Here is a 13,650-nt window from a genome sequence, read left to right as displayed (position 1 = left end):
GGGATGACGGTTATTCCAGCGGGTGGCAGAGATCACTCCCCTGGCTGTGAAGCCCTGGGAGCAGGTTGTGACCCAGAGCGGGAGAAAAAACCAAACGAGCTGCGGCTTTCACCGTGCCCCCACTCCAGCCGGGGCCAGTGACACCGGTTTCCAGTGAGGATGGGCTCTGGCCCAGGTCCCGAGCGCAGCGGTGCCTTGGGGTTGCCCGCAGCTCGCGCGCACTCCTCCCCATGCTTTGCAAACGGCGGGCAGCTGAGCTCTGCAGGTAACCTGGGGCTGGCTGCACCCCCCGCGTACCCCTGTAGCACCGGGGATTTTTCTCCGGGCTTGCTATTTTGCACCCTGCTCTGCTCCCCATCAGCCCCAAGAGAGCCCCCGATCATCCAAATGGGTGCTGAGAGCTGGAGGACAGCGGCTCGAGGGGTCAGGGAAAGACGCTCAGTCCCGGTCGGCGCACGGCACTGCCCCATTAACCGCATCCCACCCGACACCGATGCTGCTGAACCGCAAATCCTGCCTGGATGGTGCCTTACGAGGCGCACCAAGCCCAGGCGATGCAGTCAAGCACCATCCCATGTTATACTTCTTTCTAAGAAAAAGGTGGCCGAGTGGTCCCCGGGCTGCAGGAGGGGATGAGGGGTCCCTGGTCCCCTCCTGCATCCCCCAGCGCAAGGTGCTGGGCAGTGCCACCCCCGGTGCTCAGCTCTGGGGCCCGTGATGCTGCCCGGCTCGTCAAGGCTTGGCCGAGAGCCTCCAGCCACAAGAAAGACCTGAAGGCTTGATGTTGCAGATGAAAGCAGAGGGGTGGATGATTTGATGTTAATAAAACCAAAACCCAACCCCAAACCCTCAAAACGACATGTTTGAGGGCAGCTGGGTGAAGGCTTAAATAAAAGCAGCGCCTCGCAGCATTCAGAGACCATGAGTCAGGGGCCCAAAAATCATGAGACTGCCATGAAAAGAGTGAGGCTGGAAAAAAATTATATTTTTTTTGGTTTTTATTTACTTTTGGGTTTTGTGATAAATCTCCTGATTCCAAGCTTTTCCCTGCCAAAATTGACCCGGGACTGGGCTACAGGGACAAACCTATGCATCCTATGTGCTAACCTGACTCCGGGAGCTGGAGCTTTGTGGAGCTTCCAGCGATGGGGAGCATTGCTGCGCTGGCCCCGGGGAAAGATCCCACAGGACTATGGGGGTGGCAGTGGGAGCAGAGCTGTTTGCTGGGAGAGACAAGAGGGTCTTTAATACGGACAGAAGGAAACGGGTGCTTGGGACAGCGGTTGCGGATGCAGGTGTCCCAGCCTGGGCCGGGGCTCTCCGAAGGCTCGGGTCCCTTCTCACTGCACAGAGCGGAGCCCGTGTGGATTTCACTCCAGCTAGCAGCAAAAGGTGACCCCGACACCATTCGGGTTTGGGAATGGAAAGGGCTGGCTCCTTGCTAGTGCAAAGGGTTAAAATGGGATTTTTTTTTTTCTCCCCCTCCCCCCCTTTTTTTTTTTTTTCTAATTTATTTGGCGGTGGCTTTGCCTGCCTCCGGTTGCCAATTTCCTACCGGTTTAATATTGGAGATTTATGACCCCTAATCCCGGCCAGCCTGGGTGCGCCCTGGCCTGGCGCAGTCCCTCCCCGCGGTGCCAGGGGACCCCTCGCTGCCCCGCTCGCTCCCTCGGGACGCGGTTATGGGGAGGGATTGCTCAGCGCTGCCCTGCTCCGGGAATGGGGTTTCTCCACCTTCCAGCATGGTGGAAGGGGCTGCGAGCTGGGGACGAGCTGGGGACGGTGCTTCTACCCCGCCTTGGGTTTTTCTGTGGATTTGGGTTTTTTTCTCCCCCCCTCTCCCTTTTCAAGCTGCCTTTTGAAAACACGTTTTGCTTTTTTCCACCAGCCCCTGCCAAGCTCCTCTCGACAAAGGGGGTGACTAAGTGAAGTCTCTGTAAAGGAAGGATTTTTTTTTTTACTTTTTTTTTCCAAGAAAGGGCAAAGTGAGCAGATGATCTCACCTTTCAGATGAGGATCCCGCTCCTTGCCCCGATCCCCTCCCCAGTGCTGCACCAGGGCCACGGGGAGGGCGCAGGGGCAACGGCTGGGACCACAGCGCTGGTACCCAGCAAAACGCGCTGGCATCATCTCTGCAGGATCGGGCCCCGGGGGAAAGATGGGGGTTAAAAAGCACCGGGTTTCTTTTACTGCAGCCACCCATCCTACTCGGATTAACCACACCAACACACAGATCTTTGGGGAAGAGCCCCAAAGATCGCGCTGAAACGCCGGCACCCGAGCGAGCGAGGGATGCTCCTGCATCATCTGGTGCAGCATCACCTGCTCTAATAAAATAATCCCCTCTCCTTTTGGGCTGGGGGGGAATCTCCATCCGCAGCAGGGCTCTCCCCACTTCCCTAGGCTAATTTCAACTGCCCCAAACCCAGCGGACCCCCTCCTCTACCCCCAGTTTTCTGGGAGCCGAGCAACCCCTGCGCTCCACCAGGCAGCCAAAATAAACCCAGAAAAAGCTTTTCTGCTTCTGTTCTTGCCTGTCCCCCCCCCCCCGGCCCGAAATCTCCCAGCCTGCCCTCCCCATGCCCTGTTTCACTCCAAATATTTGCACCAAAACCCATCTCGCGGGAGAGAGCCCAATTTAAAATAAAAAGAAAAAAAAAAAAATCCCACAAACCCAACAAAAACAAACAGATAAGAAAAATAAATAAGGGAAAATATCCCCTTTGAATCACTGAATGAAACGGGGAGCTAAAAAGCCCCATTGAGGAGCACGGGGCGGATGATAGCTTCCCGATTGAGCCCGCGGGAGAAGTAACTCTGTTCAAGCTAATTAGGGCCTTTTAGGACATTCAGCCCAGCGATGCCGGCATAACGGTGAGGAAAAGAGCCTCCTAATTGGCTTCCTGCTGGGGTGTCAGGCCCAAAGTCTTTATTATCCCTCCCTGCACCTTTTCAACCCTTTCTTCCCTCCCTGGCCCTGCCGAAAGCACGGGCTGCCCCGGCAGGGCCGGGCTGTGCTGTGGCATCGCTCGCCCTCCTGCCTCGCTGGGCCGCTTTGCCCCTGAAAAAGCCAATTTGCCGCAGCTACGGGGCTGGGTGGGGCCGTGGGGCTGGTTGGGGACCCCCCCGGGGCCAGGAGGGCTCGGGTGGGAGCACCCCGGTTCCCGCGCTGGGACAGCCTGCACCCGCTCGCCCCGAACCAGCCCTGGCAAGCAGCTTTGCCTCGCTTGTGCTTTTGCAGAAGCGGTGCTGTGTGATAAAGGACAAGAAAAGCCCCTTCCAGCACCCCTATGCATTGCTACGGGGTTTTCTCCTGTCCGAGACAGCTCTCGAGCTGCCCTCAAATCCCCAGGGTCTGCTGAAGACCACATTACAGCCTCAAACAAAACCAAGGGTGAGGTTTCACCTGAACCCCCAAGAAACATCTCCCCGGTGAGACTGGACAAGCCAAGGAGCGAAACCACGCTGGGGCCACCCCTCGAGCAAAGCCCAAGCGCTGCCGCCACTGAAATGTCGCAACCCGTGCCCCGAGAGCCGCAGGGAAAGATAACGCTGCTCGGCTGGGAAACGTGCTTCGGGGTGGATGCACATGCCTTCTATTCCTCCCTGCCATCCTCCGAACCCCGGGGCCAATTTGGATCACGACACATCTATGTTTCCTGCAATCAAATGGGTGCTTTCTCCCCTCTTCAGGGAGCAAATGCTCCAGCGTATGCTCAGCCCTTAGGAGATGCTGGAGAAGCCAGGTGGGAAAATGAAGAGATGCACATGCCACGTGTGGGAAACGCATTTGTACCTTATCAGCCAGCAGAGAATCCACTCGTGAGAAACCCAATGGCTTTAATAGCCTGGGGATCAGCCCCACTCCTGTCTTTAATAACCTCATGTTCTAGCAGTGACTCTCTCATGTGCAATTTAACCCTTTTCTCTAAGGGAAAAGGCTTTTTTTTGACCTTTTCAACATCTGATGAACCTCCGGCAGCTCCTACGAGCATGGCCAGACCTCAGCGCGGCCTGACTGGACACATACCACGAGCACGGCCCCAGCCGTGGCAGCTCGTCCTCGCCAAGGGATGCTCTCCACAACCATTTTGCCACATGGGTAATGGGAGAACAAATGGGAATGCAAATAAAACATTTGCCTCTGAGCCCTCTTCCTTCCCCTGGGCTCACAGGGAGGTGCCAGAGCACAAAGCCAGCGCAGAGCAACCCTCAGATGGCCCTGCCGGGAAGTGCCTTGTCCAGGGAAGGGCTGTTAAATGGGAATTCGTTCTGCTCTCGCAAACACTTCCCAGACAAGCTGAGCTGCTGCTGTGAGCGTGTTTGAAGGAGGCAGGAGGTATCACCACCTCTGGATGCTTTGATGCAGATGGGATGGGGTTTTTTTTCCCCTTGGCAATTTGGGGAAAACATATATACACACACATACACACACACACACACACACATATATATATATGCATGCATATACATATATATATTATGTATTCCTCTACAGTGGAGGGGAAGGGCTGGCAGACACCGGGGCAATCGCAGCCCCTGCAGATGCTAAACCCTGCTCTGCAGCGCCTTGTAATTCCCTGGTTGTTCACACATTTGAAGGCTCAGCTCAAAGCCAGGCTTACCTGCGCACAACCCACTCCCCATCCCTGGGTCAAACCCGACGGTTCACATTTGGCCCCACCTGCAGACACTTTGCTCCCCCCCCACTACAGTTTTTTTGGGGGTGAGATAATTTCCAGTATGCTTAGCACCGTTTCTACGCATCCCCCAGCACAGAGCACCTGTATTTAACCAGCTCTACCTGATTTTTCCATTGATCCAGCCCCAGGGAGGGCTTCGCAGGGTTTCTTGGTGTGGCCTGAAGAAATTCCCCTCCCGGGGCCACCCTTGCCACCTCCTCCACGGACCCACTGGTGACCATGTTAGGAATGGACCCATGTTAAAAATAATCCCAGCAGCAGAGAGGTGGGACGGGAGCTCAGGACACGCCTGCTCCAAGCCACTGCTCCGAGCCGGAGCTGTGGAAGGATGCTCAGGACCTCGAGTACCAGCAAGGACCGGGATCCCACAGCTTCCCTGGCTTGTCCCAGAGCTGCACCGCCCTCTGAACTTGCCTGGGAATTTCAGGGGGCATGGATCTGGATGATGGGCAACCACCTGCTGCTCGTCCCCACAGCAAAGCACAATTTTCAAAAGCAGCTGCACGTAACAACGCAGCGAGAAGAGGCAGGACACAGTGTCCTCGTGACCCAGAAGACACCTTGGATGAAGACACTACGGACCCTGATTTGGGGGTTGTCTCAGCATCTGCAGGGGGACTCATTTTCCAAGCAACACATTGCATCGCTGCTTCATCGAGCATCGCTCCCCAAGGCTTCCTCTCCAAACCCGGCAAAAGCCATACCCCAAATTGCTGGGTGCTCACCCCAGCACGGGCAGCGGCTGCAGAGCAGAGCTGGGCTGCCTGGCCCCGGCACGGTTGAGACCCAGCCGGCAACCTGCCCCTGGGCTCTGCGGGCTGGGGGCACCCTGGGCGGAGATGCTCCAGCTCTGCATCCCTTTGCATCGCTGGTCCCTGGGAAGCGGCGGCCGAGAGGGCGACTCACCATAGTCTTTCTTACAGTACTTCTTCATGTTGATCTTCAGTTTCCCCTTGGAGGCTTTGCAGTATGAGTCACAATCTGCACAGGAGAGAGGGGGAGGGCAAGAAAACATTAACAAAACAAATTAGCCTTAAAATGAATAAAAGGCTGGGGGAAGGGGGGGGACGGCTCAAAGCTGCAGCCTGCCATGAATAAGCAGCGTGCCTGTGATATCCATCTGCCAGGCCCCGATTGGGTCGTCTAAGGGGGCATTCAGAAAAACCTTCCTTTCTAAAGAAAGCTTTTCACAAAGGAAACCATCCTCCCGCCCGCCTCCCCCAGCCCGGCTTCCCTGGGCCGCCTCTGTCTTCCTGGGAGACCCCGGGGCCTCCCTTATTGTGCCACCCAGAGCTTTTGAGAGCCACACAAATTGCCCCTGTTCTCCAGCTCCCAACTGGAGCCTGCCCGGAGCCCACAGAGGCCCCATTGTCACCCCTAACCCGGGCCGGTGTCAGCCTTTGGCATTCATGGCCGAGAGATTCGGGCTGGGGTCACCCTCTGACAATGCGGGTCAGAGAGGAAATTAGCAGCCCATGAAGCATTAGCAAAGCCTCTTGGTGTCCACTCTACTGAAGTGTGCAAATAAAATACCCCAGTAGGAACATTTCATTTCTAATGGGCCCCCACTGCTGGGACACGCTGGCTTCGCTCGGGCGGCGCGGCGGCCAGCGTGGCAGGCAGGCGGGAGCGCTGGCACGGCAGCCCGGCAGCGCCGGCACGGCAGCGCCGCTGGGGCTGGCGGGGCTGGAGCCGGGCCACGGTCCCAGGCGGCTGCGGGGATGTTGAGCCCTGCTGCGGTAGCTGCTGCTCCCCGGGAACCGCTCCCGCGCGGGATGCGGCTGGACGGCATCTGGGGTGGGATGGCATCGTGTGCTGCTGCTGGGAACATCCCAGTGGCACCACAGCCGGGCAAAGCCGCAGTGGCTGGAGACGTGCCACCCCACGCCAGCATCGGGACTGGCTCCTGGACGTGCTGTCCATGTACATCCCGTGTCTCCTCAACGCCCATGGGTGCTAGAGAGAACAGTACCACGGAAACGCCGTATTTGCGGGAAAATGGGACACGGCTGGCCCCAGCGGGAGGCCTCGGTACAGCGACAGTCCTCGGGCATCTCCACCTCTCACAACTGCCCATCATTCTTCCACAGGCACCATTGGAGAACAGTTGTGAGAACCTGCTGAAATGCCATAGCAGGGCCCCAGGGCCCTGCGAGCGGGGCGGGATGCTGGGCAGGTGGGGGACGCTGCTGGTACCCCATGGCCAGCGGACACAGGGTGCCCGTATCCTGCCCCAGGCCACGCTGGCAGTGCCAGTGCAACTTGCCCATGCAACACCCCAAGCTCCTGTCCACACTCTCCAGTGGACCATGACCTGAAACCTTGGGGGAGAAGCTGTGCAGCGTCCCCCCTTAGCACGGCTGTGTCACACATCGGGGTGGCGTGTGCCACAGCCTCAGCATGGCTCAAGGCCCCATTTCTTACGTACTGCAGGAACACATGCAAGAAGCAGTTCCTTCCTAGAGAAGCTCACACTAAGCAGGCTGGGAGGGGAAACTGAGGCACAGAGCTGGGAGGTGGCTGCACAGCTATAGCAGCTATAGCATTTCCCAGTGATAGCTCTGCTTACAGCTCTGCTGTGTACTCACGGATTGTGGTATGAAGCCAGCTTTGGGACCAGGCCCTGTTGGAGGAGGTGGTCTCCCGTGGTAGATGCTCAGAGCCAGCCCAGGCAAGGAGGACACTGAGGTCTCCAGACATGCTGCACGGGGTGCTCTGCACCCTCTCGGCCCATCGGCCTCAGTGCAGGAGGTGTTCCTGGGGCGGGAGGTGGGTTCAGACACATGGGGAGCTTCCACAGGTAGAAAGGAGATGTTCCAGGAGGTCTCACGGACCCCAAATCCAACCCTCCCCATTGGCAGCAGAGCCAAACCCAGCCTAAGCCAAGCAGCAGCTTCTATTTCAGCTTGAATGGGGGAACCAAGAAGAGAAGGAAACCCAGAGAGCTGAACACCCACACATCCCAGGATCATCAGGTACCACCTCAGTACCAACACCTCTGATCTGTGTGTGTCCCAGCCCCTGTCACCACGGCCAGGCAGAGAATCACTTCATCTCAGCACCATCCTGCTGCCCCGCTGCTCCCATTCCTCAGGAGAGCACCCACAGTAATACATGGCTTCACGCTCCTTCAACATGACCTAGCCAGGGCCAAAAGTGAAAGCTATGAGATGAAATGGGGCACCTTCCTCCTCCAACAGGCCTGGCTGAGATCTCTGCCCAGCTCCAACTGCCCAGAGCCCTTGGAAACCCAGGAGCCGAGCCGATGGCCAAGGGGTTCCAGCAGCTGATGCTTCCCCTTGGCTTTTCTCATCTAACGTGACCCTGAACATCATACAAAACTTGAAGTGCACTGAGAAAAGAGCGGATATTCCATAAAAGCCATAGCTCAGAGGATGGAGATTCGCTAGCAAAGCCCCAGCCACGCCTACGTGGCGAGATGCCACCGTGCAGTGGGACATGGCTACCTGGTGTCACCGAGCCCAGGGAACAGAAAAAATTCCTGGTTCAACTCACTGGGAAGATGTTCCTGGCCACAAACGTGGAAGGAATAGTCTATAAGGGAAATAAATGTGCATGCAGCAACCTAACAGCCTAGGGAGGCTTTCCCTCATGTGCTCCGTGGAGCAGTGGACTGACAAGAGGCAGGGCACCGGGCTGCTTCACCAAGCAGCCGGCATGATTCTGCTCAACTGCAGTTTGCTGATGCTTTCAGGACACTAACACAGTTACGGCAATCACGATGATGGTTCTCCTCTGGCACAAAACCCCTGGAGCGCTGTAGATATTTATCACTGCTGTTGCATCTCATCCCCTATGCTGTAACTGACCTGCAGAAGAGGCTGACCCAAGGGCAGGCAGGGAGCAAGCAACTAACCAGGGACAATGCTCGGGAGCTCTGGCCGCAGATTTGACCTCCCCTGGACAAATCCAGGTCAGACAGATCCTGGCGAGCAGCTGGCTCTGAGCACTAGTGACAGGCAGGGGTGGAAAGCAACTCCCACCTGCGTGCCCCACGGCTCAGCCCTGGGATCTGCAAGCGGGTCTCCACCAGCCAGGCTGGCAGAGCACACCAGGAGCAGATCCTCCTCCAGCCCCGCAGTACTGCTTCTGGGATCCAGCCCCAAGAAACAGCAATCAGATAGAAACCATCACTCTGGACCTTAGTCCAGAGCACTCACAAGAGCAACCCCAGCTCTCTTCAGCAACCTCTCCCCAGGGAAACATCCCCAACCACAGCTGAGCTTCCCAATCCCTCTGCTCCTGCCACAGTATTTCCAGTCTGTCTGAGGTTACAGACCTGTTAGAAACCCATCCCAGCACCATTCCCCAGCCAGGGAGGCTGTGAGATGATGGGGCACCACCCAGCTGCCCCCCAAGCCCTGCAGGACAGCACCCCATCCCCACAGCCTCTGCTTGCTCCCTCGGTGCAAACCTGAAACCAGGTTTGCGGCTCAAGACACCCAGCTACAGCCCAGATCTAACCCTGCTTTTACTAACACAACTCCTGTCTGCCTTCCCTTCCCTTTCCTTTTCTTTTTCTCCCAACTCCATGGGCTATGCCAGAGCCTCAGCTGGTTTAAATTGAACTTGATGTGGCCAGAGCCAGCTGGTGTAAATCAGTGTAAATCACCAGACGCCAGGGCTGATTTACATGGGTGGGGGATTTGCCCCAGTTCATTTCCTTTGTCTCCTATGTGGAGAGCCTTCCTGCCTCCTGGGTGACTTGACTTGGAGGTCCTCTGGGGCCTCTTTGGGAGGGCAAACGAAATTTCTCGGAGCAAAGCCTCGAGTTTGTGTTCGCTGGTAAGCAGCGCTACATACAGGGAGTGATGCTGCAAGATTGTTGCTTGCTCAGGGAAAATGCATGGAGGATATTATTTCAGTGCTGCCTTACACCTAGAGAAGACCTTTGTCTCATCCATCAGGTGACTTTTCAGCAGTTTAGGTGCTGGGGGAAGGTTTGCTGGGCTGCCGCTCCCCTGATGGAAGGTGATAGCAGAGCCAAGCTCAAAGGCTGGGGAAGGGGTGGGAGGAAGGGGCAGCAGGCTCAAGTGGGAGAAGAGGATTGATTTGGAGCCTGGAGTGCTCTAAATGCTGTTTCAGTGACTCGTTAATGTGTACAGGAGATACACATGTGATGTGAGACTCTTGCAGAATTTGTCCCCACATTCTTCTGTTACAAACCTACGGAGTCCCAAGGCATGCGTGCTTGTCCTGGCTGCACGAGAGGCTCCCTGTCCTGCAGGTCCCTCTCACCCATCTCCGTGAGGCTGCAGAGGATCGGCCTGGGGTGATGTGCCCTTGGAAGGTGATGCCAGAGTCTGACCAAAAGGCCAGGCTGAGAGTAAAAGGAGGCTGCCTGAAGAAGTGAAGCCCCCTCTGAGATGGGGAACAACCTGGTACCTGAAGCATGGGGTGGTAAGTGTCCAGGTCCTGTCCACCCAGGCCCTACAGGCATGATGGGGTGGACACCGCTTGGCTCTGCTCTACAGGACTGGTGGACGGGGTCACCCCAGCCCTCTGCCCCATCATGGTGTGCACAGACATCCCCTGTGCACGGGGGTGCAGAACAAGGGTTGGTGCTTACCCCAGTGCTGTCCCGCTCTGCTCCTCCTCCCGGGCAGACCTGCCCTCTCAGCCTGCCTGGCCCCAGGCAGGGCTTGCCTGCCCTCAACAGACCCTGAAACCTCTCCGAGTCCCTCCTAGCCTGCACTTGGCCTGGCCATCCCCCTTCTGAAGGACTCGGACACCCCTGGCCACAGCACCGTGGTGCGGGACTGGTGAGATCCGAACCCGCTGCTCCCAGTGCCTTCCTCTCTGAGTTCGCTCAACTACACAAATATTTCAGTGCAAATGCCCATTTCAGAGATGCAAACCCAAAGCACAACCAGACCCTAGTGCTTTTTTTTTTCCCACTGCTGCATCCTAACGCGCTGTGAGCCGCAGCGGGGACATCCTACACCTCCCTGCTGGGTCCCCGGGGCTGGGAGCGACCGGCCGCTTCCCCGCAAGAAAGCACAAACTTTCTGCGTTTCCCGGATAAACAGAGCGGGAGGGGATGTGGGAAGAGGCGGTTGGCGCTACTTGTTCACAGAGGGCTGGGAGCAGGTGGCGGGCGGCTGTTTCGTGTCCGTCGCAGCTTAGTAAAATGTGTCAGCATAGCATTCAGCAGCTTTGCAGCTCAGCCCATCCCCTTGATATAACTAATTCTCTGGCTGAGCAAAGAGTTTTCACAGCTAAACGCCTTCTTTGTTTTGCTTAATTTTTTTTTTTTTTTCAAAAGTTGTGTTTTTAAGGGTTTTTTTAAATTTCTTCATTTTTGGGGGGCTGTTTGAACAGGGCTGGGGCTGCTAGCATGAGACTGAAAGCTGTGGGAAGCTGGGGCCCTGGTCACCCCACGCTTTGCTAACGCACCCCACTCCTGTCGGAGTCCTGATGCTTTTGGGGTTGGGCAGGACGGAGGTGCCGGCCGCCAGAGCTCAGGGTGCTGAGCGGCGTTCCCGAGAAGATGCTGCACGAGACTGCATCTTGCTGCGCTTGCAATTCCAAAATGAGCTTTAAGCCTCTGCGAAAGCCACATGTCGGTAACGGAAATTAAAGGCCCCTTGATTCTGACATGATAGAACGATTAAAGCCACATTTCTTGGCCTGGGTACCTAACTCAAAATGCAGATATAAGGCTTAGATCCCCAAGGGGATTCAGATTTCTAATCCCAATTTATGCAGCTAAATTCCTATTGATTCCCCCCAGGTAGGGCCCTAAATACCTTTCTGGGCTGAGATCCAAAGTGGAGGTGTCGTGGCTTAGAAGGGGAGACCCAGCCTTGACAGTTTGGCCTCAACATTTCAGGGGGTGAAGGGTGCTTGCCCGCTTTCTCTCTGCGTGCTGCCAAGGTGCTGCTCTTCTTGCTGGGGTTCTGTGGGTGGGGGTCTGGGTGTCCCCATCTCCCGTTTGCACTGGGTGGGATGTGCAACCAGACTGAACCGCAAAACGAGGGTGCAGGTCCAAATGTCAAATCCTAAATCCATGAGCCCATCACTGGAGAGAGCGGGGCTGAGAAAATGGGAGTGGGGGTCTGTTTGGGGTCCCAGATACCCCCAGAGCTGGCCAGTTCAGATCAATGGGGCTGTTTTGATTTGCTCTCATGCAAGGAGATCATGGCGGTGAACAGCTTTCACCTCCTTTCCTTTTTCCCTTCCTCCCCAGCATTATCAGTGAGAAATCCTCCGTCGGGCGCTGCTCACAGGCTGCGGCATGGAGCCCATGCATGAGCTGCCCCTTGCGATGGGGCTGTGGGAGTGAGCAGCAGTGACCGTGGGGGAACATGGCAGCATCCAAGTCTCCACCAGCTCTGTGCAAATCTGTGCTTGGAAGGGCTGACTCAGGTGTGGAACGGCTAAAGCTTTCCTCCTCAGGCACCCCAAAACCTCTGGTCCAGTGCTTGCATTGCTGCTTCTGGCTTTCTAACAGCTTCTGAACTTGCAGGGGGGCTCTGCCCCACCTGAAGGACGTGACTGTCGGCTCAGCACTGCAAAACCAGCACAAGCGCCCACAGGGAGGAAGGTGAATGTCTCGCTGATGCATTTTTGTCATCTGGCATCACAGAGATGCTTAAGATGGACCCAAGCGAATGCTCCCTTCGCCAGGAGTCATTTGGAGAGTGCCAGCTCTGCCGGTCAAACATGCAAGCTTCTAGCTCCTGGCCTTTGCTGACCACACGTCCCAGAGGAGGGGACGCTCTGGAGTAGCCTTTTCCTTGCACAGGGAGCATGGATGGGCTTCTCCCTGTGGGATGAGCAGGAGGGGCTGTGCCAGGGGCTGTCTCTGGCTTGCAGAGCACACGTTGACTGCAAGGGATCAATGCTGTAATTTAATTTGGGCTGGGCTCCAGTTGGAGTCTTTGTCTCAGAGCAGCCTTCTTTAATATAAAAGCAAATTTAAGGCAGAGATTCCCTCCCAGGTTATTCACTTTAGCAGTGGGATTGCTTCTCCTGTGTTCTGCTGCACCCCCCAGCAGCCTTCCTTCCTTGGTCTAGCTGTTGAACGGAGCAGGGGAGTCTGGTATGACGAAGTTGGCTCTTCTTCCCCCCAGCAGGCAACAACCCAGCTAATGTGCACGATGCCCTTTGCAAATATAACATGCAAATTAGTGCTCTTCATTTTGGGGCTGGCTGTGGGACAGCCGGTGCCTCTGGCTGGGTGGCCTCGGCCATATCTCCAACACTGGTACGGGGAGGCACATCATTTGCAAGCCTTGGACCTGGGATGAGCTGAGACTGGGCTGCTCAAGTCATGCACATTGGCTGACCTGCAAAATGGTCCCCAGGCCTGAAACAGTCCCCTTCTCAGCCTGTGGATGGGGATCCTGAGGGCCTGGGTCTGCTCCAAGAAGGTCTGTGCAAAGTCTTGGTGCAAAGCAAGCCTCTGGCATGAGGTTGCATTTAACCGTGTGGCCGTGTGACTATTATCTGTCCTTGGTCACCTCCTAAGCTGGCCCAGGGCAGTTGGCCTCGGAGCAGCAGTGTGCCCTGGTGTGCCCATAGTGTGCCCTGGAAAAAGGAGGTGGCAGGGATTTGTCTCATCAGCTGAGACCCAGCCCCATCAGCTCCTGGGGCAGCCTCGGAGAGGGTCTGTGACCAGTCTGCTCTAGGGTGCTCAGGCACCAGAGCATCTTCTGGTCTCCAGAGTTCTCTCAGGAGTGCTTTGCACCAGTGCACATGTGCATGGGGCACTGGGGCCAGCCCTGCCCCGTAAAGAGCACAGCCACTGTGGCACCGAGCCGCACCAGCCCCGTCTGGGCAGGAAAATTATGGTGAATTATTTTCACTTTTTTTTTTTTTTTTTTTGGTGCTCTGTAGACCCCCTAACATTTCCCTGGGACCCTATTGAAACCCCTGGCAATAGATATACAAAATCTTTTCTGCAGGACAGCCCTGGGACCAC

General features: G+C 56.4%; 1 protein-coding gene across 1 annotated transcript in view; it reads right to left on the bottom strand.

Annotated features, from left to right (window-relative positions):
- Nucleotides 1-13,650, bottom strand: part of NTN1 (netrin 1) — a 104,701-nt gene that overhangs the window by 4,155 nt on the left and 86,896 nt on the right. The window contains exon 5 of the mRNA XM_075519191.1: nt 5,610-5,684. Within this exon, the coding sequence (XP_075375306.1) occupies nt 5,610-5,684 (75 nt within the window). The remainder of the gene's footprint in view (nt 1-5,609; nt 5,685-13,650) is intronic.

Source organism: Mycteria americana, chromosome 16 (genome assembly GCF_035582795.1).
Source record: "Mycteria americana isolate JAX WOST 10 ecotype Jacksonville Zoo and Gardens chromosome 16, USCA_MyAme_1.0, whole genome shotgun sequence".
NCBI classification, from domain to species: domain Eukaryota; kingdom Metazoa; phylum Chordata; class Aves; order Ciconiiformes; family Ciconiidae; genus Mycteria; species Mycteria americana.
The sequence above is the reverse complement of the archived record's forward strand: the minus strand, read 5'-3'. Positions and strand labels throughout refer to the sequence as shown.